Source organism: Quercus lobata, chromosome 3 (assembly GCF_001633185.2).
Source record: "Quercus lobata isolate SW786 chromosome 3, ValleyOak3.0 Primary Assembly, whole genome shotgun sequence".
NCBI classification, from domain to species: Eukaryota; Viridiplantae; Streptophyta; class Magnoliopsida; order Fagales; family Fagaceae; genus Quercus; species Quercus lobata.
This window is the reverse complement of record NC_044906.1, coordinates 21451413-21479004: the sequence shown is the minus strand read 5'-3', so window position 1 is coordinate 21479004 and position 27592 is coordinate 21451413. Positions and strand designations below refer to the sequence as shown.

The 27592-nt window shown below is 38.8% G+C and overlaps 1 protein-coding gene across 1 annotated transcript; it reads left to right on the top strand.

The window, feature by feature from the left end:
* The first annotated feature begins 8407 nt into the window (after positions 1 to 8407).
* Positions 8408 to 23946, top strand: LOC115980550. Its single transcript, XM_031102783.1, has 3 exons — positions 8408 to 9065; positions 9399 to 9883; positions 23785 to 23946. Exons 1-3 carry the CDS (start codon positions 8408 to 8410, stop codon positions 23944 to 23946), a joined length of 1305 nt encoding a protein of 434 aa, XP_030958643.1.
* The last annotated feature ends 3646 nt before the right edge of the window (positions 23947 to 27592 follow it).

Genomic DNA, 27592 nt, shown 5'->3' with positions numbered 1-27592 from the left:
TAAACTGAAGGAAACTACATAAAAAAAGTACCATAATAGAGCGAGTATATAGTGAGCAAAATGACTAAACTCATCCCAATAAAAGGAAAACAAACAATAGAATTACTCATACAAGTAGTTGAACATTAAGATAATAATACAATATAAGGAGATAGAGAGTCACATAAGAACACCATGACCAGCTAGACATTCTAAGAAAGACTATAGAAGCTAGGAGTCACGCAGAAGGATAGAAGACATATTAAACATCAGAAATCAGTACTAGAGAAGAAAGGAAAATCCAAATAAGTCCAATATAGCTCCCTTGACTAACCAGTGTAATTCATAGCACTATCGCGGTCAAGAAGCCTCCCACTTTCAAGGCAACTTCTTTAAGGCTCTTCTTCTTTGCAATATTCACCTCGGTAAGATGATCGGCAATTGGTTTTCCGAAAATATAAGAAAAGGCTAGTTCTCCTTGGAACTTCTCAGGCGAAGTCTGAACATTCTTTTTCACACGTATTTTACCTTCTGCTGCATTACCAGAACCTTCCAGCAGTTCTGTGATGAGCACACGGACTTCGCCGATATATTTGTCCGGGAGACCGTGAGTTCTCCGGCGCGACTTGAGCTTAACAACCAGAGCATAGTGGTTCTGCTTGGCAATGGCGAGGTCAATGTGGAACCTAACCTTGAAGTTCCATGTGGGGTTTGAACCATCTGCTGTGTAAACCGATGATGGTACCTTGTTGGAACGAAGGTTCTTTTTGATGTCCCAAATGTAAACCACGGCGTAAGATTTCATATCTGTGAAATGATTTACGTATGGCAACCCCTGGGCTGACTCAATCTCAACTTCTAAAGGCTTGTAATCGCAAGCCATAAGGTATAGCTTTCGGAGAGACTGGCTTGGGTGAGTGAATGTGTGTGCACTGTATATGCTAGTTTTGTATTATGTTAGGGTTGGCGATGTAAGCTTTACTCGTGAGTCATGAATTTATAGACGGTGTATTACACAGTGTCATTGGCAAAGAGATAAACTTGAAAGATTCCCCAGTCTCACAGGTGGTCCTCTCTCTCTCATGTGAAAGTGCAGGCGACCGGGCACAGGAGCACATGTCTAAGTTGAGACTGAGAGTTCTTTAGCGTCAACTTAAAAAATATATATTGAAACAAGCACCATATGATGAGGGATCTCATTGGATAGTTTTCTGCATTGGGCATTGGACCCCCAATTGTTGAACCAATGACGATCATATTATGTCAAAAAATTTATATAGTCTTACATGTACTAAAAGCTATGATACCAATTCAAAGATTATGTTTAGTTCCCAAATAATTATGCATCAGATTAATTTAATTATTTCTAATATAGCATGAATTAATAATATTTCAACCTTTTTTATCAGCCATCGAAAAGAATAATAATGAAAGCAATAAATGGCGTATATATTTTGGTGGCAAAATGGAAAACAAAGGAAGAAAATCTACAATGGAAAAAATTGGGGTTCTTCTAGAGAGAGTGTTTTGGGTGTTGTGATAATAAAGAGAGTTGTGGTACCCAAAGTGACTAAAGGTTTCATGCATGTTTGTGTTAATTCCTGGAGAATCGTTGTTTCTGTAGTGGATTCAAGTTTTAGCATAAATTTGAGAATATATAATAACTGGTTTTATAATAATTAATTTATTTGGAATTGGTTTATTGGTTTTTCCTTTTAAAAAGAGAATGTTTTTATTTTAGATTTTTATATTATGTGTGTACGTGTTTGATCTATTTTCGTATTTACATGGTAATTTTTGTTAATAATTCTTACTTTTTGTTGTAATATTCGCAAATTGATTAAAATTATTTTTTTTGAAATTTTCAGTTTCGTATATGATTGTGACCCTACAATGAAGACGTTAACTAGAAAAGGATGAGTACGGATTACTTACTCAGTTCAAAACACTGAGTTCAAATCCGAGTACAAACCATAATACCTATCGCCATCAGAGAAAGCGAATACATCAACTGGAAACATCCAGTATTTCCTTGGTTCGAATAAAAGGAGGAATGTCCTGCATCTAAACTACAAAATATGACACATTTTGTGCGTGCCTGGCCAGACATGTTCCCAAACCAACTGTTTGAAAATGAATATATCCTACATTAAAGATAACACCCCAGCATAGAGTACTTCATTGAATAGAGTACTTCATCGAATAAAACAATGGTCAATTTAAAAAAAATAAAAAAATAAAAAGGGTGCCCATGGCACCTCAACATTTCAAAAAATAAATGATAAACAAAAACCTGAAAAATAATAATCGAATAAAGAGTTTCATTTGTATTTTATACACATGTGAAGGACAGATCATGAAGTCATATTCACTTTGCCTAAATAACTAAGAAAGCTAAAGTATAATTTATACACACAAAACCACAAGAATCTTTTGTTTTACTGAATCATAGCAACATAAAGCCGATAGCCAGTTGGTACATTTAATAATAATACTCTCTACTTCTAGCCCTTACCCCTTTTAAGGCTCTTTAAAAATCAATTAAAATAAAGAAAGAAAAAAGAATAAAAAAAGCTAAGTAATTAATTATTTTATATGTCATATATAATGCATGTTTGTCACTCATTTTTCAATTTTTATCTTGAAAATTTATAGGGTACCTTAAAAGAAATGTTTAGTCTCTCTTACGTGACACGTGAGGGGTGGGCCTCACACATGGTCTCCCTCTCACGTGAGAGATGGTCCTCACACATGGTCCCCCGCTCACATGAGAGATGAGCCCAAGATTGACCACGTGTGGGTCTACCCCCTCACGTGAGAGGGGGGAGCATTGGTCCCCTCTCACATGAGAGATGGGCCTCACACATGGTCCCCCACACATATGAGAGATGGGCCCTAAGATGAATCACGTGTGGGCCTACCACCTCACGTGAGAGGGGGGAGCATTGCTCCTATCCTAATGAATTCCCTTCTATCTTTCCCCATTTTAACTTTCCATAGCTAAATTTCACAAATTCTCTCTCTCTCTCTCTCTCTCTCTCTCTCTCTCTCTCTCTCTCTCTCTCTCTCTCTCTCTCTCTCTCTCTCTCTCTCTCTCTCTCTCTCTCTCTCTCTCTCTCTCTCTCTTCTCTCTCTCTCTCTCTCTGAGCCCAAGATGGACCACATGTGGGTCTAACCCCCTCACGTGAGAGGGGGGAGCATTGCTCCCCTCTCACATGAGAGATGGGCCTCACACATGGTCCCCCACACACATGAGAGAAGATGAACCACGTGTGGGCCTACCTCCTCACGTGAGAGGGGGGAGTATTGCTCTTGTCCTAATGAATTCCCTTCTATCTTTCCCCATTCTACCTTTCTATAGCTAAATCTCACAAATGCTCTCTCTCTCTCTCTCTCTCTCTCTCTCTCTCTCTCTCTCTCTCTCTCTCTCTCTCTCTCTCTCTCTCTATATATATATATATATATATCCAAATCTCAACCTCTAAGCTTAAATACGGAACTTAATGGTTGTAAGAATTCTACAAGACACAACTCTTTCCAGAATTCTAAAAGGAAAAAAAAAAATTGAAAAAAGTACTTAATGATTAAAGTTATATCTTATAATGAAAATTGTGTGAATAAGTTTCATAAAATATGCAATTCTATGCTGAAAATGGGCCAAAATTCATAGCAAAATGACAAAAAGCACTTCCATTTAAAACAGTTTATCTAATAATTCTTGAAGAAGTTGCATACTTGCATGCACAAGAAAAAAAGAAAAAGAAAAAGGAATATGGTTCCAAATCTAAAAGAATTGAGCCCGAAACTAAAAAACACAAACTGAGCAACATATTAGAAGTTAAATTTGGAGATTATCGGTGCAACTAAACTGAATGAAACTACGTACAAAGGTACCTTAATAGAATGAGTAAATAGTGAGAAACTAAAAGACTAAACTCTTCCCCAAAAGGAAACAAAGAATTACTCATACACGCAGTAGAACATTAAGATACATAACTGCAAACTTGTGATTTATAACTATGTTTTATATTGGTTTTATTCCATGACAAAAAGTGTTGTAATTGTTTTAATTTTGTTCTTTGTATTTTGTTGGATTTTATTGTATTGGGTTTAGTATTAAGTTGGTGAAGAATTGAGTATGAATTGAAGATCAGTGCAATTTTGCAACTAGCTCGAAAGAAGTTTGCGAGTAAGGTTTCCGGGAAAAAGGACACGTGATAAGCACATACTAGAAGCTGAAGAATCGTGCCAAGCTGTCAATTTCGCGACTGTCTCGCGAGAAGGGCCAACTTGCAAGGTACCCGCGAAACATTCTGCCTGGAGGATTTTAAGTGTGACTTTCTTACCCTTCACCTATACTATATATACCCTCATTACCCACAAAAGTAAAATAGGCTTATCAGAAAAAAAAAAAAAAAAAAAAAAAAAAAAAAAAAAAAAAAAAAATCCTAGATAGGTTTTCTACAACACAACACACCCATCTTAGAGAGAGCTACTCATCCTTAGTGAGAAATCGTTGTAACATTTTCTCCTTCCCTCTCCTATTGTTATATCTTGAGAGGATATTTATACCTAAATACAACTCACACCTTTTCAGAGTGTAGAGTGTGTTTTGGAACTTGGGAAGTTTTGGGAATTTGCCAAAAGAAGTCAGTGAGGGTTGGCGGATGCAATTGGGCATACTGCGGGATTCAAAAAGCTAGAGAAGACATGATTCCAAGAAGTGAGGGTTGGCGGATGCAATTGGGCATACTGCGGGATTCAAAAAGCTAGAGAATACATGATTCCAAGAAGTTCGTTGGTAGCAGGAGCTTGGAGGACTCAAGTACATTGGGTAAATTAGGCTTAGAGGGTCTTTTACTATTTGTGTACTCCAACTTTATTCTCTGGTGGATCCATTTCAATTTGGAGGATCATGAAGAGATTTTTTGCCAAGTTTTTCGGTTTCTTCTTCGATAACATGTCTTAGTGTTATCTTGTATTTACATCTTTCTTCCCTTTCTCTTGTACTTTACTTTTATTGTTTATTGTTCATGTGTATACACTAGAGTAGATCTGGTGATTACGTTTATTTACTCTTGTTTTACACTTAGTCTAAATTAGAGTAAAAGCAATTTAACTGTTATTTTTAATTGGGTCTGAATAAGATCTTGTGTTTTAACACAAATCCGAGCTTTCAATAACAACACCATAAATAGCTTGACATTCTATGAAATTAAAACCAAATAGCTAGGGAGTCACACCGAACGTTAGAAGACATTAAACAACAGAAACCACGAGAATGGTTAATCCATTGTCCCACATAGATTTTGAGGTGGGCTTGCATTGACTAGAATGCTCCATTGACTAACCCACCTGTCAGTCCTGAAATCAGCCCACTCAGCGCTACCGTGCCCAATAATTTTGCCAGTTTTTTGATAACTTGTCTTCGGCTCCTCTTCTTCGCAATATTCAGCAGTGTAGGATCATCAGCAGTTGGTTCCTTGAACTTATAAGAAAATGTTAGTTCTCCTTGCCCTTGCTCTGTTCCATTACTCCCATCCGAAGAAGTGTCAACACTTCTACTTATACGTCTTTCATTTCCTGCAGCACCTTCCAGCAGTTCTGTGATGAGCACACGGACTTCACTGATATCTTTGTCCTTTACACCGTGAGTTCTTTGACACGACTTGAGTTGAACAACCAGCGCAAAGGGATTCTCTTGGGCCATGGCTATGTCAATGTTGAACTTAACCTTAAAGTTCCATGTGGGGTTTGAACCACCTTCTACGTCAGCCGATGATATTTCCTTGGAAGAACAGAGGTTATTTTTTTTATGTCCCACATGTAAACCACCGTGTAAGGTTTCATTCTTGTGACATGATTTACATCTTCCAACCGCAGGGTAGACTCAATCACAACTTCTAAAGCCCTGTAAGAGTTAGGGTCTATTTGTGATCTGTTTATTTTGCTGAAATTAAAAACTTTTTACTGAAAATACTGTGAATAAAGATAAATATTAGTTAAAATAGTACAGTAAAACTCATGAATAGTAATAAAAAGTGCAGTAGAACCTATAAATTAGGAACGGACCCAGGTACAAGGCTAAGGGGGCTCGAGCCCCCCCTGGGCCCAAAAAAAAAAAAACTTTTAGCAAGTAAAATTTTTCCAAAAAAAAAAAAGGGGCTCGGGCCCCCCTGAAATTTTTGCTCCGGCCCCCCTTCCCCTAGCCCATCATCCGGCATGAACCCCCCCTTCCCCTAGCCCATCATCCGGTCAGCTCAGAAGTCAGAGTAGAGCCCATAAGGCCATAACCCATGTCAATCCACAACCAAAAAAAAAAAAAATCTCAGCTCTCAGCATTCCAAAACCAAATGGAGAAAGCAAAAACCAAAGGAAAAAAAAGAAAAAAAAAGAAAAAAAAAAGAAAGGAAAGTGAGAGACCCACGAGCCTACGAGCGAGACGGAGAGAGACAGAGAGGTAGCGCCGCAGTGGTGTCGCCATGACGCCGTGACGGAGAGAGACAGAGAGCGAGACGAGAGCGAGACTACGAGAGAGTGCGAAGTGCGATTGCGAACCCAGATTCAAGCATCGAGCGAGACCCACGCCGGACGCCGGCGAGAGCGAGACCCACGCCACCGCTACCGCCGGTTGCCGTTTCCCGATCTGCCCAGCCCAGCTTCGAGCCTTCACAGAATCATAGTCCACAAAATCACAGGTATTTACTCTTTAACTCTTATCTTTTCCTTCAAATTTCAAAACCTTGTGAATCTGTGATCTGAGATTCTGAGAATCAAAGAAACTGTGCTTGTGCCTTGTGGTGTTTTGAGTGTTTCTTGTTTGTGTTTGTACTGATGAATTGAAGTTACTGAACTGATTTGGTGATTTCACTGATTTGGTGCTTTGTGCTGCGGCTAAACTGTTTGTGTTTGTGTTTTTTTTTTTTTTTTTTTTTTTTTTTTTTTTTTTTGGGGTTTTGGCTTTGTGACTCTGTGTTTGTGGCTCTTGCATTATATAGATAAAAGAGATAGATAGAGAGAGTAGAGATTGTAGTGATAGTCAGTAAGTCAGATGGTTTTTTCTTTGTTGACCAGTGGTTGGACATTAGTTGGACATAAGAATAGGGAATAGGGAAAAGTGGAGTTGCTGTTGGGCAAAGGCAAGTGACAGGGGAGAAAAAAAAAAACAAAAAAAAGGTAAAGTTAAGAAAAGTTTTTGTTAGCAGTGCTTGACTGTCTGTAGTGGGATTCATTGGATATTTGGGTTAGTGGGTCAGAATTAGGAAGATGAAGACAAGAGACAACACAATTACACAAAGATACAAAAAACATAAAAGATATAAATAAAGAAAGAGACAACACAGAGACATAAATAAAGGCAATTTAAACACAAAGACATTAAAGGCAAACCAAAGATAAAAAGAAAAAAATAAATCATATAATATAAGAAATTATCACACAAATTTTAAAAAAATAACGGTAATTCTTATATAATTTTTATTTTATTTGTAGATCATGAAAAAATCAACTACAATGCTTGATTTTGTCAAAAGAAAAGGTTCAACTTCAAATTCTTCCGAAGTCAACGTGGAATTGCCAACAACTAATGTTGCTATTCCAATTCCGGAAAATGCGGATGCTCCAATTCCGGAAAATGCGGATGTTCCAATCTCTCAAACACAATTTCAAAGAATTGACCTTGATTCTTTGGATTATGATCCCGGAACATGCAAACAAATATGGGAATATCATGTTAATCAACGTGATGAAATTCGACAAGCTTACAATAAAAAAGGTCCGCACCAACCTCCTCTAGAGACATTCAAAAAAAGTGGAAAGCAGAATCGTAGCTTTCAAGCTTCTTGGTATAGAAATAATTCAAAATGGCTTGAATATTCTCCTACAACAGATGCAGCTTATTGTCTACCCTGCTTTGTCTTTCATAATCCAAATGTGGTTGTGGGACAAAATACATTTATTGTTGGTGGATTTAGAAATTGGAAAAAGGATGGGGGCAAAGATTGTTCTTTTCAAGTTCATATAGGAAAAGATCCTAACTCAGCTCATAGAGTTGCTAAGCAAATGTGTAAGGATTTGATGAACCAATCGTAGTATTTGCAAAGGGTAGTTGATCATTTCACTACTGAACAAATTGCAAATAATCGGTTGCAATTGAAGGCCACAATTTTTATTGTGCGATATCTTGCCTTTCAAGCTATAGCTTTTAGAGGTCGAGATGAAAGTTTTAGTTCATTAAATCGTGGGAACTTTCATGAATCATTGGGTATTGTGACTTTTTGGAATGAGAAGGTTGCTGAAATAATAGAAAAAGCTCCAAAAAAGTGCAACCTACACATCACCTAGGATTCAAAAGGAAATTCTACATGTTTTCTCAGCCAAAGTGAAGAAAGCCATTCGGGAAGAAATTGGTGATGCAAAGTTTTGCATAATGGTTGATGAAGCTCGTGATGAGTCCGTGAAAGAGCAAATGGCTGTGGTGTTTAGATATGTTGATGCAGAAGGTTTTGTGAAAGAACGCTTTTTTGGGCTTATTCATGTTGTTGACATTGCAGCTTTGACTCTAAAGAATGGGATATATTCTTTGTTATCTCAATATTGCTTAGATATACAAAATATTCGAGGGCAAGGATATGATGGAGCAAGCAACATGCGAGGTATGTGGAATGGATTACAAGCTTTGATTTTGAATGATTGCCCATATGCTTACTATATCCATTGTTTTGCACATCGCTTACAATTGGCATTAGTAAAAGCATCAAAACAAGTTGTTCCCATTAGTCATTTTTTTCTTACATTGCTTTTTCTGATCAAAATTGTTAGTGCTTCGTGCAAGCGCAATGAGCAATTGAAAGTTGCCAATGCTAATGAAATAGCACGTTTGATTGATCTTGAAGAGCTTGAGACTGAAAGTGGACTTAATCAAATTGGCACTTTACAACGACCTGGAGAAACACATTGGAGTTCACATTTTAGATCAGTTTCTAGCTTATTAAGGATGTTTAGTTCAACTGTTGAAGTCTTACAAAATATAATTGATGGTGCAATTGATGGAGAAAATCGGGCAGAAGGAGAGTCAGCTTATGAAGGTTTAACTTCATTTGAATTTGTTTTCATCTTGCATCTTGAGAAGGAAATTATGGAGATCACTGATAAACTTTGTCAAGCTTTGCAAAGCCAATCTCAAGACATTTTAAATGCCATGCATTTAGTTTCATCTACTAAAGCACTTATCCAAAAATTTAGAGATGATGGATGGGATGGCTTACTCACCACTGTGATATCATTTTGTGAGAAGCATCGCATTGATGTCCTGGATATGAATGCTCGTTATGTTGCGAGGCGAGGTCGAGCTCGTAATCAACCAGATAACGTTACAAATGAGTATTATTATCGAGTAAATATTTTTTATGCTACAATAGATTCTCAACTACAGGAACTAAATTATCGGTTTAATGAAGATGCAATGGAGTTGCTTAGGCTTAGCTCAGCTTTAGAACCTCGAGAGGTATTAAAATCTTTCAGAATTAGTGATCTTTGTTTGTTGGTAAAGAATTTTTATCCACAAGATTTCACAAATTATGACAAACAAGTGTTGGAGAAGGAGCTTTTTCATTTTGAGCATAATGTAGTTCAAGATCCAGAGTTCAAAAAATTGAAAAGTTTATCTGAGTTGTCTCAATGGTTAGTGAGAACTGGAAATTCAAAACACTACAAACTTGTTTATAGAATGGTGATACTTGTGCTTACTCTTCCAGTTTCTACTGCTACTACAGAGCGAGCATTTTCAGCTATGAAACTTGTCAAAACTGAACTTCGAAACAAAATGGAAGATGACTTTTTGAATGACTCTTTGATGTTATACATTGAAAAGGATATAGCTTCGACATTTAGTTTGGATTCAATAGTAGATGATTTTGAAGATTTGAAAGAGCGTCGAGTTCCCTTTTCATAGATGATTGTATAAAGAAACAATAGTGTTTCACATCTTTTGTTTTTGTTAGTAGATTGTATCTTAATATATTAAGAAACAATGATTTTTGGGTATTTGTCTTAGTTGATAGTTTATTAATACTATATGGATGCGTATTTGAAATTCTTTTTTTTTTTTTGCTTATCTCTGGTCCCCCCGACTTAAAATCCTGCGTTCATCCCTGCTATAAATAGTATAAAAATAAGCTGAATAGTAAAATGAATTGAAAAAAAAAAAAAAAAAGCTAACCAAACAAACACTTAGCCATAAGGTGTAGCTAGCTATTGGAGAGACTGGCTTGGTGGTTTTGTGTTTATTACACACGTGACACACTTTAGTGTACACATAGTATACACAAACTACAATTTGCAAGAGAACTTTTTTGACTTGATTTAAAATGACTAGTTTTATTGTAAAATGTAATTATGTATGCATAGTGTACACTTAGGTGTCTTAACTTGTCATTCATTTATAAAGCGCATGTATGCACTCATCGGTAAAGAGATAAACTGGAAAGATTCTCTGGTCTCATGTATGCGAGAGTCCTCAGGGGGTACAAGAGAACATGGGAAAGTTGAGATTGTGAGATTTGTTTGGAAGCTGTATTTCGTATTAACTATTAACACTTGTACACGTTCTTCACCTTCATTAATATACTTCTATCTATTTAGCCAAGAAAAAAAAAAAACTATTATTACCGATATTTTACTTTCTAATTAAGGAAATCATTATTGATATATATACTCTTTTAATTTGCTTTTCGGCTAGAAAGTGGACACAAATCAACCTCTACTTTTTAAATGACAATAAATTGGGGCCCATTTGGTTATGTTGTTCTAGCAACATTGTTCAAGTGTTGTGAAAATACGTATAATAAAAAAATGTTATGAAAATATGTGTTGTGTTGTTTAAACAACGAAAACTATCATTTAAATAATGAAAACTGTTGCTTAAATAACACAACCAAACACCCCCTTGATGTCAATAAAGCCAAATGACATATCATAACCATTAGAGTTGGACTTATTTCTAGTACTTTTTTAATTGGAGATCTCTTTTTATTTTAAATATACAATAGCAAGTGGTAGTGAGTTTTAATCTCCACATTTTTTTTAGTTAGTGGGTGATGTGTTAGTTTTTCATTAAAATAGAAGAATATTCCAGTTAAAAAAGTATTAGATGTAAGTTAAATCCTAATTATTATCTTTGGGTAGATCAAAATCTCATTTTTTTAAAAAAAAATTTGAGTTAAGCTCAAACCTAACTTAAATTTATAAATACAACTTAAATTTAATATATTTTGGATTTAGAACTTATCAATACATTGGATACTTGTTACATAGGTGATTGGACCCAATTGTTGAACCATTAGAATCATAATATGATGGAACACAATACGTCAACTCAACTAGATAAGAGGCTTACTTGATTATTAATGATAGGCCAAAAATGAATTGACCAATTGTGATAAATTAATTGATTACTTAGCCAAGTTTGTTTACTAATCAAATTAACATGCAAGATGCGTGGTAGCACAAACAAATCACCAATTAAACTAAGTATGCAGTGGAAGATAAATTGACACGGTAATTTGTTTACGAATGGGAAAACTTTATATGGCAAAAACCCCATCGAGTGATTTTAAGGTCACCACTCTCGAGAATTCACTATTATCAAAACAAGCGGTTACAAGTAAAGGAATCCTAGTACCTTATATCAACCTACAGTTGAACCCTTACCCCAATACCCAATTGGATTTGTTCTGTAGTAACAATCTCTCTTTTTAATGCACGGCTCCCAGTACGTAACTAACTAATTGTACGGATCCTAGTATACGACTTCAATCATCAACTAGAGAAGGTTGTTGGTTGCAAAGTTCTTCAGTTCATCACACGATGAAGATCGAGAAGCTCCTTGGTTACAAAACCCTACGGTGCACAAACACAGCAGCTTCTTCACAAGAAAGATAAACTAGGGTAGATTCTGTCTCTGGTCACAATTTGCTTGAACAAACTTTGCTCAACACATGTGCAACTTGTGTCACCTTTGACGGCCCTTAAAATAATCATTTTATATGTCTAGGGCTGTGAGAAAAGAAAGCCTAAATATACAATCACGGATTGGATGAAAAATAGTCCTGAAAAACTGAACTTCATAAACCTTGACATATACCTGTCTGTCTAGCAGTTGTCAAGCCATGGGTTGAAACAACTCTTCAAGGCTCGATAGATGCTAACTGTCGAGTTAGCTATCGAGTTTTAATGAACAACACTTTTCACGCTTGAATCTTGGATAGACTTGCATGGCTTTAACACTTAACCTGAAACCTTGTTTCTTGAAGTATTAAATACATCCTAGATCTACCCAAATACAAGTAAAGTGCGTTTTGTCAAAGGATTATCCAATTATATAAAATATAGACATATGTTTAGTGGCGATGCCACGTGCAAGTTAGGGTGTTCCCAGGAACACCCTGACCTAAAAAAAGCCTGAAAATTTTTTTTTGTATAATAATTAAATTTTTTTTTTTTAATATTTGCTCTATATCAAGAACATCCTCAATCACAAAATTAGGAACACCCTCAAATTTTTTTTAAAAAAAATATTATTTACTCAATTGCTCTACTTTTAAGCCAAAAAAAAAATAATAATAAATGTAACCAAGCCAAGGTTGCCAAGCCCAATAGATTACAGAGGTAGCAAACCTTACCCACAGATTCTCCAAAAAAAAAAAAAAAAAAAAAACCAAACCCCAATACAAGTAATAGAGCAAGTCACTTCTAAATCAGAAATCACAAGGCTTTATCAAAGAAAAAGAAATCACTAAACTTCTAAAGGCCTAAAGCAAACCTCAAGATAGCAATGCCATCACTTACGCCTTAGTCCCTCAGAGCAAGAGCAACACCGTCGGAGATCGGATTCAGTCCAGATTGTAGTCGGAGATTGGTAGTCCAGATCGTCATCGCTCGTCCTCATCGCCGTCGGAGATCGCTCGTCGGTCGTGGCGATGTTGCCTCATCACTGAGTCTGCCTCAACAGACTCAGCCTTCAAGCCCCCCTGCTCGGCTGCTCCGGTGCTCCCTCCTTCAAGGTATTTCATTTTTCTCTCTCTTTTTCTCTCTGACTCTCTCTAAGTCTCTCAGTCTCTCTCTCTCTCTCTCTATTGAATGAAATGAAAATTATAAAATGAATGAAACTCTCTCTCTCTCTTTATTCTTTAATAAGACTAACTCTCCCTTTTAGTCTTTTGAAATTTGAATTGTGGCTCTCATTGGCCAAACCAAACTTCACCTTTATTAATTTTTTTTTTCTTCTGTTTTTGACTTTTGTCTTTTTGAATGTGTTGCTTTTCATGTGTAGTGTGTTTGTCAGTTTATCTTAATATCTTATCCATTGGGGTGGTGTGTGTAGTGTGTTGGTGTTGATATTAATTATCTTTTAGACTAGTGTAATGTGTGATTGTGAAAATTTTTGATTGGCAGAGGGCATCAGGTATCATTAGGCGTGCTTGTCTGATGAATTGGGTGGGGTGGGATGGGCACATGGGGTCGGGTTACACACTGCTTTAATTATTGTGCCACACATGAGATGTGTAAATAATGTGCACATCAGTCATCAGTGGCTCTTTTAGTGTAATGTGCACATTAGCACATGAGGCAAAACAATATAACAAATTAAAATAGTATAATTAATGACAAACAAATTAAAGCAATATAGTTTATTGTTAGGCTAAACAACAATAATCAAAGTAGTATAATAAACCAATACATTATAAAAGACAAACAAATTAATTATGTTAGGCTGAACAACAATTAATAATTTTATAATTAATGAAACAACAATATAACAAATTATAGTTTATAAAAGAAAAAAAATTAATGAAACAACTTAACAACAATAATTAATAAATTTATGTATATAAAGAATGGGAGATCAGTGGATGAACTGCGCAATAGTAGAAAGAAGTTTTTCAGTAATGAAATATATAAAGAATGAACTGCGTAATCAAATGGGAGATTAGTGGATGAATGATTACTTGGTTGTGTATATTGAAAAAGATGTAGCTTATAGCATTGATAATGAGACTATAATGTAACGATTTCAAAATATGAAAACTCGTAAAAGCAATTGTAAATTTTATGTATTTACATGTTTTTTGATTGTTGTTGTTGTCAATATATAAAATTTTCTTTTTATTAGATTGTGTAATTTATGCTTGTTAAGGAACACCCTGAAAAAATTTCCTGGAGTTGCCACTACATATATTCCTAACATGTGAAACACATATGTCCTAACAATCTCCCCCTTTGGCAATCTGTGACAAAACCACAACTAACAAATGAACATATGAGAGAAGTCATAAATCACTCAACTAGTACACACTTGTTGAATACAATAAAATCTATCATAACACAAACTCTTGAAAAATTTTGTAAGAAGAGAGTTTATGACAAGTAAACTTTGACAACCTATATTTCTGAAACACTTTAAACAAAACTTATCAAGGCATCTTAGTGTGAAATAGAATTAATAGATTACATACAAGATATAAGAACCATGTGTATAAAGAAAGAAAAGAAACAACAAATGTAAGGGTGGGTGAAAAACATACATACATCAATATATAAAGAATATAAGTACAATGTATGTCAAAACAGTCACAAGACCAATATACAAGATGTGATGTATCTCAAATAGAAAGAAAAGGAAAAAAAAAACATCAAGACCTCACTACATCCCTCAATGTGCACTCACCCCTTAACAAAAATCTCCTATACTAATTCTCCCCTTAACTATGACTACTCTCATAACTAAAACTACTCCCCCTTTTTGTGATGAGTGACAAAGGGTAAGAGTGTCAAGTAGATATCTCGTCAGTGCTGGAAGAGCTAGCATCTCCATCCTCATCATCATCATCTTCATTGAAGTCGTCATCGTCCTCGGATGTCTCAGATGCCTCGGGAAGAGGAGAGGGAGGCTCCACAAAGCCACCAAGGCGAGCCTACCGTCTAGCAATATGGCTGACATGGGTGTTCACCAGATACAACTCAATAGAGAATGTATCAAGGCGAGCATCCATGCGCTGAAGTTACGCCATGATCTCATCTAAAGTCACACCTCCCGCTGAAGTAGAGGGAGCGGAGGTGGATGGAGTTGAAGGAGTGGGAGGAGCTATCGTACCAGATTGCCTCAAACGAAATTACGCCTCACTTCGTTTAATGATAGTGGCATCAATAGCACACATAACGTGAAAGTGGTTGGAAATGGGAAAGGGAACAGAAAAATGGCGTAAGATCCTCATGATAGTAGAAGAGAAAATGAGCTTGTCATGGGACGCCGATTCCCTATAGACATCTATAATAGAAAGAATGAAATGAGAGAGAAAATCTATAGTGAGATGCTCTAACAAAGAAAGCAAAAATTGAGCACGGGGCTCGGTAATAGAGTTATAATAAGAAAGAGGATGAAGAACAAAAGCCATAACCATGTTTAAAAACCGAGGGCCTTTAGCAAAGGCCAAACGAGGAGTGAATTGATGATCACCCCAAACGGATGGACGCTCACAAAAAGTGGAAATAAGCTTGTCTTTGGACACAGTCCTCAGATGCTCACAATCGGGGTAGTCAGGATGCTCTACCCTTGGGATACGGAGTACATCGGATACAATATCCGGTGTGACAACTATGTGCGTACCTTGAACGTGAGTAACAAAAAGAGGTACTGAATAATCAAATCCATGCATGTTGGAGTAAAACTCCTGGATCAGTACAGATGGATAGGTGACCAGGACGTCACACAGTGATTCCCAACCCCGACTGTGAATGACAGTAGGTAGGTCAGTGTCGGAGAATTTCGAAAAAATGACTTGGCATTTCAAATGAATGCCTCGTCTAGCAAAGTTCTCTGAGAAGTCCTTTTGGGCATCCTTATCACTGAACCAAACATAAGAAGGAGTAGGATTAGACGAAGTGGATGCCTTGAAACGAAGAGGGTTCCGGGACGGAGTAGACTTACGTTTTGGTTCCACGACGCACTAACGTAAACTAAAGAGTGAGGGGGGGGGGGAGAAACACTCAAAAAAGTCCCATAACAGTTCAAATATATAAAAATATATAGAATGTAAAGGACGTATGCATGAAAATGCATGAGCATGTGATATGCAATAGGAAAAACATCATGGGCTCGGCCTAATCCAATTCTACCAATACACAATCAGTTTAACATATATAACACACATTTAAATGCATGAAAATATAGTTGTAATGCTCATGAGATGCAATGTATGAAGTTTTTAAGATCAATTCTACAACACCCATCCCAAAAATTTCACAATAACTTCATCAATTTTGAAAAACCCTAAAAAAATTTCAAAGACCCAAAAACTTAGGTCAAATGCATGAAGAATGAAGGATTTAGGAACCTTACCAGTGAAGAAACACTTGATTTAGCCCGAAAATCAACTTGGGATGAAGTTTGGAGTGAGAGAGAAAAGTTTGGGACGTGAAAGGACATAAACAGATCGAGAGAGATTGAGGAAAATGAAGACCAGATCGCGCTGACCCTTTATATAGGGGTTTAGTAATTCTCGATAGATAGCAGGTCTCGAGAGGTATCAAGCTTTAAAAAGTTTCGATAGATTCAGCTATTGAGTAGGTGTCCAGAAGTGTCCACAGCAAAACAAGCTCCTTGGATCGAGGAGCTATTGAGGGGACATAAACTTTATCAATCGATCCACTTAGCTATCGAGAGGTGTCAAGATTGCGATAAAAAACAACGGAAGAGCTCGATAGATAAGCCAGGTTTCGAGAGGTGTCGAGGAGTTGTCGAGATTGCTTGAAAAATAGTTTTTCAAAGAGTAGAAAAACACAGACATGAATGTAACTAAACATGCAACTCAACCAAGGATCCAGACAACATTTTGACCTCTCAAAAATATCTCTCAACAAAAAAAATGATAAGCATTTTGATTCCAAAACACACACACACATACTAAACAAGTCTAACCAATTTTATATTTTAAAAACAAGTCATGACAGTTTAGTAAACATACATTAACATATGTAAACCTTGTGATGACCAAATCATATTGTATCTGCACATATATCAAAAGTAGCAAAGAATATTGGGTGTTGTATGTGAAAAATATCGCAAAATTGTATAAGTATCTACATGTTATGAGGATTTGAGATATAGGAAAATCACTTTAACTCAAACACAATCATAACTGTTTAATGGGGACTATCACCTTCGAGGTACATCCTATAACTCCCACATTTCCTAGAATACATGCTTACAATCATATATAAAGCATTTTGATCTTTTTGTTTTAATTTTTCTTTGCATATTTTTCTTTTAAGTAAATCATGCATGGGCATATAAGAGATAGAAAAGAAATACCTAATGATGCTAAGTTTTTGACATTGCACTTTTGCTATGCTGAAGCATACAAATGTCATTGACATTGCACTTTTGTTATGCCGAAGCATACAGATGTCATTTCATGATTGGTAGGCAACAATGGTGAAATGATTATTTATGTCTTTCTCTTAGGATTTTCTAGTCATTCCCGTAAAAAAGAGTGATACGAGTGTTAAGTACAAGAGATTACTTAATCTTACTCATCACAAACACGAGCTACAAAACCCACTTGTTTAGTTGTGCATATGCTCATCTAAGCTACAAAAGATACAAAATTTAGAAAATTTTATTTCAATAGCCATCCAAAGTGCATAAGTACTAATGTATACAAACACACACTATTTTTGTATTTTTCAAATTTTCAAAATTTTTTTTTTTATGAAAAACAAAATAAACCAAAATTGAAAAGAAAACAAACAAAAGCAAATTAAACAAAGCAATGCATAAAATTAGACTAACTCAAAACAATAAAGCAAAACACATAAGTAATGCAAACAAAAACAAGAAGAGGAAAGAAAAAAAGTGATAGAATCACTTGGAGCCCTTTTCCTTCCACACCTTGGAAGAACCTTTCCGTTTAGTGAACCCTTGATCCGGTGGTGAAGGGGAAGAATTGAAATCATTCAAGTTCGAAAGGAACATGAGGGCTTTGAGGAGATCTCCAACGAGAGCAAAAGAGAATGGAAACTGATTCTGGTTTCCTGATGCAATCATGCCATTGCTCTGTTGAGTGGCTAACCACTTATAGTAATTAGGTCGAGTATGACCGGTTGCTCCACAATGATGACAGAGATGCTGCTTCTTCTATTTAGGCTTTTGAGAGTTGGCCTTCTTAGCCCTAGGATTTTAACTTCTTTCTTATTCTACTTAGAGGGTGCTCCTAAGATAGATTTACCCTTGTCTATGTTCTCACTAGCTAAGTCATTTTTAACAATATTATTATTAGTTTCAATATTATTAGCAGGAGGAACAAAAACAGTAGTACTAGTAGAAGTAATACTAGGAGAAGAGAAATCATACCCTAAACCTGTTCAATCAAAAGCAGATTTTTGAAGACTGAGCATCTTATTAAGTTTTGCACTTGAAGTCCTCTCCAATTGAGCTCTGACTTGAAACAACTTCGCTTCAAGTTTCTTGGTCTTCTCAGCCAAGAAATTATTCTCAAACCTCAGTGCTCTAATAGTCTGATTGGCTTCATCAAACTTTGTGGAAAGCTCTTCTCGTTCCAGCTCTACATCACTAAGCTTCTTGGTGGTCAACTTATACATCTTCTCATGCTTTTCTAAGACCTTGTATAACTTTGCATAGGTAGTGTGGATGTCATCTTGTTCATCCATCTTCTCAAACTTGGACTCCAACAATTCCTCTTCTTCATCCACATTTTCAACAATCCCCTTAGTAGGATTGACAGTGGTAGTGAAGGCATTTAGGATTCCATCATCCTTAGGTTCGATATCGCTCAAAGTAGCAACAAGTGCCTTGTTTTTCCTAATGGTCTTGAGATATGTGGGGCACTTTTGTTTCATGTGAACGAAACCTTGACACCCAAAGCACTTTGGTCTTGAGAGAACAGTATACTGATCGCCATCCCTAATATCCTTCTTCCCTTTATCTTGGGTTTTGAACTGAGAGGAACTAGATTGCTTACGGTCCTTGTCGAAGCCTTTCCCATTGGCATTCTTCATGAACTTCTTGAATTACCTTGTAATGTAGGACTTTATCTTAGAATCTTCATCAGCTGAAGACTCATCAGTATCATTACTTTTGGCCTTCAATGCCATGCTCTTGCCCTTACCTGACCTGCCAATTCTTGTTAAATCTAACTCATAGGTCTGCAGATTTCCAACCAGCTCTGTCAAAGGAATCTTGTCAATGTCCTTTGATTCCTCGATCGCGGTGATCTTAGTATGGAATCTCTCGGGTAGAGATTTGAGCACCTTTCTCGGAATCTTAGGTTCAGGAATGGTTTCCCCAAGATTAAAAGTTGAGTTCACTATGTCCTTGAGCTTGGCATAGAACTCATCAAATGAGTCATCCTCCTCCATCTTAATCTCTTCGAAGCTGGTAGTGAGCCTTTGAAACTTCGAGTCCTTGACAGCCTTTATTCCCTCATAGATTGTCTAGAGAATGGTCTATGCTTCCTTTGCCATTTCAGTGGAGATATATTCTTGAACTTCTCATTTATGACGGCACTGTATAAGGCATTCAATGTTCTGCTGTTGAAATTTGCTGCCTTGATCTTAGCATCATCCCAATCGGCCGACATTTCGTCCATCCTATTTCTATAGCTTGCCACACTTTTTCATCTAGAGACTGCAATAAATCTCTCATGCATACTTTCCAGTATGCATAGTTAGTGCCATCAAATAAAAGAGGTATAATAAGAAACTATCCTCTATTTATGACAAACAGGGGTCAATGGATTACATAGCAAAGATTAACTCTAATCAGAGTGTGCCTACTTTGATACCACTGGATAGGCCAAAAACGAATTGATTCCTTGTGATAAATTAATTGATTAACTAGCCAAATTTGTTAATTAATCAAATTAACATGTAAGATGCATGGTAGCACAAATAAATCACCAATTAAACTAAGTATGCAGCGGAAAATAAATTGATATGGTGATTTGTTTACAAATGGGGAAAACTTATATGGCAAAAACCCCACCAAGTGATTTTAAGGTCATCACTTTCGAGAATCCACTATTATCAAAACAAGCGGCTACAAGTAAATGAATCCTAATACCTTATACCAATCTACAGTTGAATCCTTACCCCAATACCCAAAATTGGACTTGTTTTGTAGTGACAATCTCTCCTTTTAATGCATGGCTCCTAGTACATGACTAACCAATTGCGCAGATCTCAATACGCGACTTCTATCACCAACTAGAGAAGGTTGTTGGCTACAAAGTTCTTCAATTCATCACACGATGAAGATCGAGAAACTCCTTGGTTACAAAACCCTACGGTGCACAAACATAGCAGCTTCTTCATAAGAAAGATGAACTTGGGCAAATTCTATCTTCGGTCAAAATTTGCTTGAACAAACTTTGCTCAGCACTTGTGCAACTTGTGTTACCTTTGACAACCTTTAAAATAATCCTTTTATATGTCTAGGGTTATGAGAAAAGAAAGCCCAAATACACAATCACGGATTGGATGAAAAACTGAATTTCATAAACCTCGATAGATACCTGTCTGCTGAGCAACTGTCGAGGCACGGGCTGAAACAGCTCTTCAAGGCTCGATAGTTGCTAGCTGTCGAGTTTTAATAAACAACACTTTTCACACTTGAATCTTTAACAAACTTGCATGGATTTAATACTTGAACTTGAAACCTTGTTTCTTGAAGTATTAAATACAACTTAGATTTACCCAAATACAAGTTGTACGACACCTAACAGCCAAGTCCATTTGGGCCTTGAGCCATGAATTAATGATATGGGTTGGGGGTCCAACCTTCGCACCGTTAAAAGCCCTGTCCCAAGCCCACAATAATTACTAGTCTAAACTAGGTGTTGTCTGGATACTTGAAAGTGGACTGCGGGTGCCCCGCTCGCATACTGCCCGAGAAACCATTCCCAGGCGATATACACATGCTCAGTCATATCGCCATTTAAGTGCTCGGCTGAACCCAAAGAAACTCCGCTGCTGAACACATTTGCTGTAGTGGGAACCATTTCCAAAGCCACTCGTACCTAAACATCCACTTAAATTTATCGACATTGGACCTCTTTTTGCACTATTTAAAAAGATAATGATGATCACCCCATTAACAATGGGCTATAAATAGGAGAAACGAATGAATGGATGGGGGATGCAATTTTTGGAGGAGAAAGGAGAGAGAAAGAGAGAGTCTGAGAAGACGTAAATGTAGAGGAAGAGAGAAAAGTGGTCTCATTGGGTCCCTAAGTCCAGAACAACCCAAAGTAGGATACCCAGCCCATCATACAAATAAATTATGAGCCTAAATAGCGGTTTGGCCCAGCAAACCCATTTTTGGTACGCATAATTGGCGCCCACCGTGGGGCTCTCCTATGACACCGTGGTTCTAGAGGGACTCGAGCTCGGGAAAAATGTCTAAAAGGCATTCGGGGGACCACGCGGAAACTGGATCTGTAGGGTCTTCTTAGGGGTTTTGTTGGCGAGAGCGCAGATAGAAGGAACATGAAGATAAGGAGCATGACCAACGAGAAGAAATGTCTGGCACAGGAGAAGGATCATACCAAACCTAATGGACGGTCTCTGGTGCTACAGGATGTAGGCAGAGGAAGGAACGAGTTAAAGAGCTTGAACTGCTGCGCAGACTAGTCAGGGGTTTGGAGCTAGAGGTAAGAGATAGGCGTCAGAGAAGAGACAGAAATGACCAACAACAGGAAGTTGGCATTGGGGGAAATAGATATGGGGAGGGATCTAATCAGTCCGGATCTCGACTGCGGCGAAGTCGTTCACATTCCCGAGAATCCCATCGGTACCGAGATTCGCGGGGATCTCGACGAAATAGGGACTGATCTCCTTCTTGAGAGTCGGGGCAACACTGAGACCGCTCACATTCTCGGGAAAATCAAGTTAGAAACTCAGTCTCCTCGGAGGAAAGGCGGCCTCGGAATACTGCCATGGATGCTATGAGTCGCGCTTTGCGAAAAGCAGCTCTATTCCTGTTTTCGAACGAAATCGAATGGGTTGAAATGCCAGACAGGTTTACCCACCCACCGTTCAATTGCTATGATGGGAAGACTGATCTAGTAGAGCACGTCAGTCATTATATTCAAATGATGTCTTTGCATACTCATAACGATGCACTGATGTGCAAGGTATTTCCTTCGAGTCTGGGACCAATTGCTTTAAGGTGATTTAACGGGTTACGGAAAGGATCCATACATAGTTTTTCTGAGCTAATTCAGGAGTTCGGCGTTCGGTTTGTGACCTACAGCCAAGTACCTTAGCCGGTAGACACGCTTCTGTCAATGAAAATGAGGGCGGGAGAAACCCTCCATAGTTACGCTAGTCAGTATTGGGAGCTATACAATGAGATAGGAGGGGATAATGAAAGGGTTACAGCAAGCACTTTTAGGATGGAGTTGCCCAAGGATTTCGAGTTACGAGAATCGTTAATCAAGAAGCCTCCCAAAGGCATGCGGTAGCTTATGAGACGCATAGAGGAATATAAACGATTAGAGGATGACCAGCTGTAAAGCAATGGTAAAGCACTAATGATGAATCGTCCTCCGCAAATTGGTTTCCTGTTAAGATCTTGGGGAGGGTTTGATGATTCAAGAGCCGGCAGCACAGATAGGAGAAGTGAATGTGATATTTAAGGAACCGGTACACATGATTCTTGATTGGATCAAACACGAGCCGTATTTTCGATAGCCGAATAAGATGGGAGGAGACCTATCCAGGAGGAATCAGAATCTGTTCTACACTTATCACCAGGACAAAGGTTATACTACCGAACAGTGTCGGGTGTTAAAGGATCACCTCGGATAATTAGTCAAGGCCAGACATTTAAAGGATTTTGTGCTAGACTCAGGGGATAGAATCGCAAGCTAAGATGCTCAGCAAAGGGGAAACCCTCTCCCACCCCCTATAGGGGTGACTGAAGTAATACATGTTGCCCCGGAAAAGCTCATTGCAGGAAGAAGGAAAGGAGTGTTGACAGTAGTACTGGTAGAGGGTAACCCGGACCTATAGTCGTCGGGTAAGAAGATGAAGTTTGCACGGGAGCCTATCTCATTCGACGATGACGACCTAGAGGGGACGATCCAATCACATGATGACGCATTAGTGGTCATGGCCCGGATAAGTAGCTTCTTAGTAAAAAGGGTGATGGTAGACTAAGGAAGCGGGGCTGACATAATGTCCCTGGATCTGTTCAAAGGACTTGGATTGAGGAAAGAGAACCTGATGAAGCACACTTCGCCCTTGGTTGGGTTCAACGGTAAAGTAGTGATTCCTGAAGGGTAAATTTCACTTTTTGTGATTATGGGAGGGAAGGAGGTGGCGGTGACATTTACGATAGTAAGTTCATTTTCCCCGTATATGGCCATTCTGAGAAGACCGTGGATCCATTCAATGAGGGTTGTCTTGTCTACACTACATGTGAAGATCAAGTTTCCAACCAAGCAGGGTGTCACCGTGATAAGAGGAGACCAGCAAGCGGCCAAACAATGTATTACTGCTATAGTTAATTGGAAGTGGGGGAATCAAGTCAATCAGGGAGAAACAAACTAACAATTGGTAAGAGATAAGGGGACTGGGTGGTTTGAACAGGAGCATGTAGAGCGGGAAGATGCATCCCGGAAGGCCCTTTTATAGCAATCATAGGGGCCTCGAGAAGGAATAGGGGTTGGCTGCGCCGAGAGGCTAATAAAGGTAAAGATATTACCGAACACTAATAAATATTTTCAGGTTGGAGCGAGCATGAGTAATGAGGAAAGGGTCCAAGTATTGCCATTTCCGACTCAAAACATGGATGTCTTTGCTTGGAACCCCTATAAAGTTCCTGAGGTTGATCTCGGGCTTATTGTCCACAAGCTTAATGTAGACCCCTCATATCCCCCAAAGAAGTAGAAGCTGAGAAGATCAGCCAAAGATCATGTTGAGGCAGTAAGGCAGGAGGTAGAGAAGCTAAAGGAGGTAAGAACAATAAAGGAGACATTTTTCCCGGAATGGCTAGCAAATACCGTGGTCGTCCGGAAGAAGAACGGCAAGTGGAGGGTTTGTGTGGATTTCACGGACTTAAACCGAGCATGCCCAAAGGACTCGTTTCCCATGCCAAAAATTGATCAATTGGTGAACGCCACTCACGGGCATCCGAGAATGAGTTTCCTAGATGCCTTTCAAAGGTACCATCAGATTGCCCTGACCGCTAAAGACTAGGAGAAAACGGCATTCATATCCCCCAACGCTAATTATCATTACACCGTGATGCCCTTTGGGCTAAAGAATGCTGGGACGACATACTAGCGGATGATGATGAGAACGTTTCGGGATAAAATTGGGCATTCAGTCGAGGTGTATATTGACGACATGGTGGTGAAGTGCAAGCAAGAAGCATGGCATGTAGAGGATCTCCATGGGGTATTTGAGGTGTTGCGAAAACATAGATTGTGCCTTAACTCAGAAAAATGTGCCTTTGGAGTGGGGGCTGGCAAATTTTTGGGATACTTGATCACTAGCCAAGGGATAGAGGTTAATCCTGACCAAATAAAGGCCGTGAAGCGTCTCAGGTCGCCAAGCAATCTGAAAGAAGTACAGGTGTTGACTGGGATGTTGGCCGCTCTTAATCGGTTCATCTCAAAATTCTCAGATCTTTGCCGTCCATTTTATCAGCTTTTGAAGAAGTGGAAGGGATTTCGATGGGATGATGAATTTGAAAAGGTTTTCTAGGACCTCAAGGAGTACTTAACGTAGGAGCCGATGTTGACTACACCAGAGCCCGGAGAGGAGCTGTTTATGTACCTCTCGGTATCCAACCACGTTGTAAGTACCGTGCTCTTAAGAGACCTGGCAATACAACAACCCGTGTATTATATTAGCAAGACCCTAGTCGATGCAGAGACTAGATATTTGCCTTTGGAGAAATTGGTGCTGGCCCTAGTACATGCCACCAGGAAGTTACCTCAGTACTTTCAGGCTTATGTTGTGTATATGTTGACTGAATACCCCTTACAGTCCTTATTGAAAAGATCTGATTTCACGGGGCGAATAGCAAAGTGGGGAACACAGCTCGGGATATTCAACATAAGATATAAGCCAAGAAGTTTAGTAAAAGGGCAAGTATTAGCTGATTTTGTAGCGGAATTCTCTCCTAAAGGGGAAATGGTTTGTCAGTTGGAACATCGCCCATGGAAGGTGCATGTGGACGGGGCTTCCAGTGCCAAAGGGGTCGGGGTCAGGATTAGGATTGTTATAATTACCCCGAAGGGTATTCTCTTGGAGCATTTGTTCAGACTAGGGTTTAACGCCTCTAACGACGAGGCAGAGTATGAAGCTTTGCTTGCCGGATTGAGGGCAATCTCAAGGTTAGAAGCCCGGGATGTTGAAGTTTATTTGGATTCACGGCTCGTAGTCAACCAGGTGTAGGGAAGTTTTGAGGCTCGAGATCCTTAGATGACAGCGTACTTAGAATTGGTGAAGCAGATCATAAGTAACTTTTTTACAATGAAGGTGATCCAAGTGGCCCAAGCATGGAACAAACATGTCGATTCTCTCGCCACTTTAGCACCGTTAATTGCCAAGGATATTCCCTGACTAATCAGAGTGGAATTTTTCCTCAAGCCTAGCATTAAGGTGGTGGGAAATGAGGGAGCTACAAGGGTCGAAGTCGCAACGGTCGCAACACTTGGACCAAGCTGGATGGATCCCATCGTTGATTTTTTAGCCGATGAACGAATCTCGGAAGATGAGAAGGAAGCCAATAAGATCCACAGGGTAGCCGCCCGGTATTGGTTGTCCAAAGACCGTAAGCTTTATCGCAGATCATTCAGGGGACCGTACCTTTTGTGCTTACACCCAGAGAAAGTAGGCCAACTCCTGGCCGAGCTGCATGAAGGGGTATGTGGCAGCCATGCGGGGGGACGATCATTGGCACACCGAGCAATGACTCAGGGATTCTGGTGGCCCCAAATGCAGAAGGACGTCGCGGAATATGCTCGAAAGTGTGAGCAATGTCAGAAGCATGCCCTTCTGGTACACCAGACTGCCGACCATTTGAACCCTATTAGTAGTCCTTGGCCCTTCGCACAATAGGGGCTGGATATACTCGGACCGTTCCCTCAAGCAATGGGCAATCAAAGATTTGTTTTAGTAGCCGTCGATTACTTCACCAAATGGGCGAAGGCGGAGGCTCTAGCTAATATCCGAGACGTAGATGTGAAGAAATTCATATGGAAGAATATAATCACCAGGTTCGGGGTTCCGGACTCCCTTATATCGGATAATGGGCCGTAGTTCGACAGCCCAGCTTTCCGCGAATTTTGTAGCAACCTCGGTATCAGGAACAGGTATTCCTCTCTAGCGTATTCCCAGGGTAATGGCCAGGCTGAGGCCATAAACAAAGTAATCTTGAATGGCTTGAAGAGAGGATTGGAAGGTGCGAAGGGCAACTGGGCCGAGGAACTGCCCAATGTGTTGTGGGTGTACCGGATAACTCCTCGAAGGTCTACGGGGGAGACCCCATTCTCTCTCACAAATGGGGTGGAGGTCGTGATACCAGTTGAGGTAAATTTGTGTAGTGCATGAGTTTCAGAATTCAACACGTCCCAAAGAGACGGTCAACTGATTGAGCGTCTAGATTTGCTTGAAGAATACCGGGATGCAGCGATTATACGACTAGCTGAGTATCAGCAAAAGCTGGCCTAGCGTTATAACCAAGATGTAAGGGTGAGAGAATTCAATGTTGGAGACCTGGTACTGAGGAAAGCAATAAGCAGCATGCGAGATACAAACGCCGGGAAGCTAGCTCAAACTTAGGAAGGACCGTACAGAATTACAACCATTGCAGGTGTAGGAGCGTATTATCTGGAAGACATGAATGAGATACCGTTACCCTAGCCTTGGAATGCTTATAATCTTAAGAAGTTTTATCAATGACCGTCCATGCACAGAGGAATGTACTTTGTACTAACTAATATGATAATGATGTAACTAGTTTGTATAGGCCTTCTTTTGTTTAGTACGTTCGGTTGATAAACACGGAGGGCGTTGAAGAGATTCAAGCAGTTAAAAAATTTTCTAAGGATAGAAGCCTGTTTCTCGGTTCGATCCCTATCACTGAGTAGGTGGAAACCTTATCTAAAATTTTCTAAGGACAGAAGCTTGCTTCTTGGCTCGATCCCTATCACCAAGCAGGTGGAAACCTTATCTAAAATTTTCTAAGGATAGAAGCCTGTTTCTCGATTCAATCCTTATCACTGAGGAGGTGGTAACCTTATCTAAAATTTTCTAAGGACAGAAGCCTGCTTCTCGGTTCGATCCCTATCACCAAGGAGGTGGAAACCTTATCTAAAATTTTCTAAGGACAGAAGCCTGCTTCTCGGTTCGATCCCTATCACTGAGCAGGTGGAAACCTTATCTAAAATTTTCTAAGGACAGAAGCCTGCTTCTCGGTTCAATTCTTATCCCCGAGCAGGTGGAAACCTTATCCAAAATTTTCTAAGGATAGAAGCTTGTTTTTTGGTTCGATCCATATCACCGAGCAGAAGGGAACCTTATT

Bases quoted from the DNA above. Each gene is read 5' to 3' on its own strand.
- LOC115980550 (XM_031102783.1), top strand. From the start codon at position 8,408: ATGGTTGATGAAGCTCGTGATGAGTCCGTGAAAGAGCAAATGGCTGTG. The intron at 9,066-9,398 runs GTTTAACTTCAT...ATGCTACAATAG, and splicing joins AGGAGAGTCAGCTTATGAAG to ATTCTCAACTACAGGAACTA. The intron at 9,884-23,784 runs GTAGATGATTTT...AAATATTTTCAG, and splicing joins CATTTAGTTTGGATTCAATA to GTTGGAGCGAGCATGAGTAA.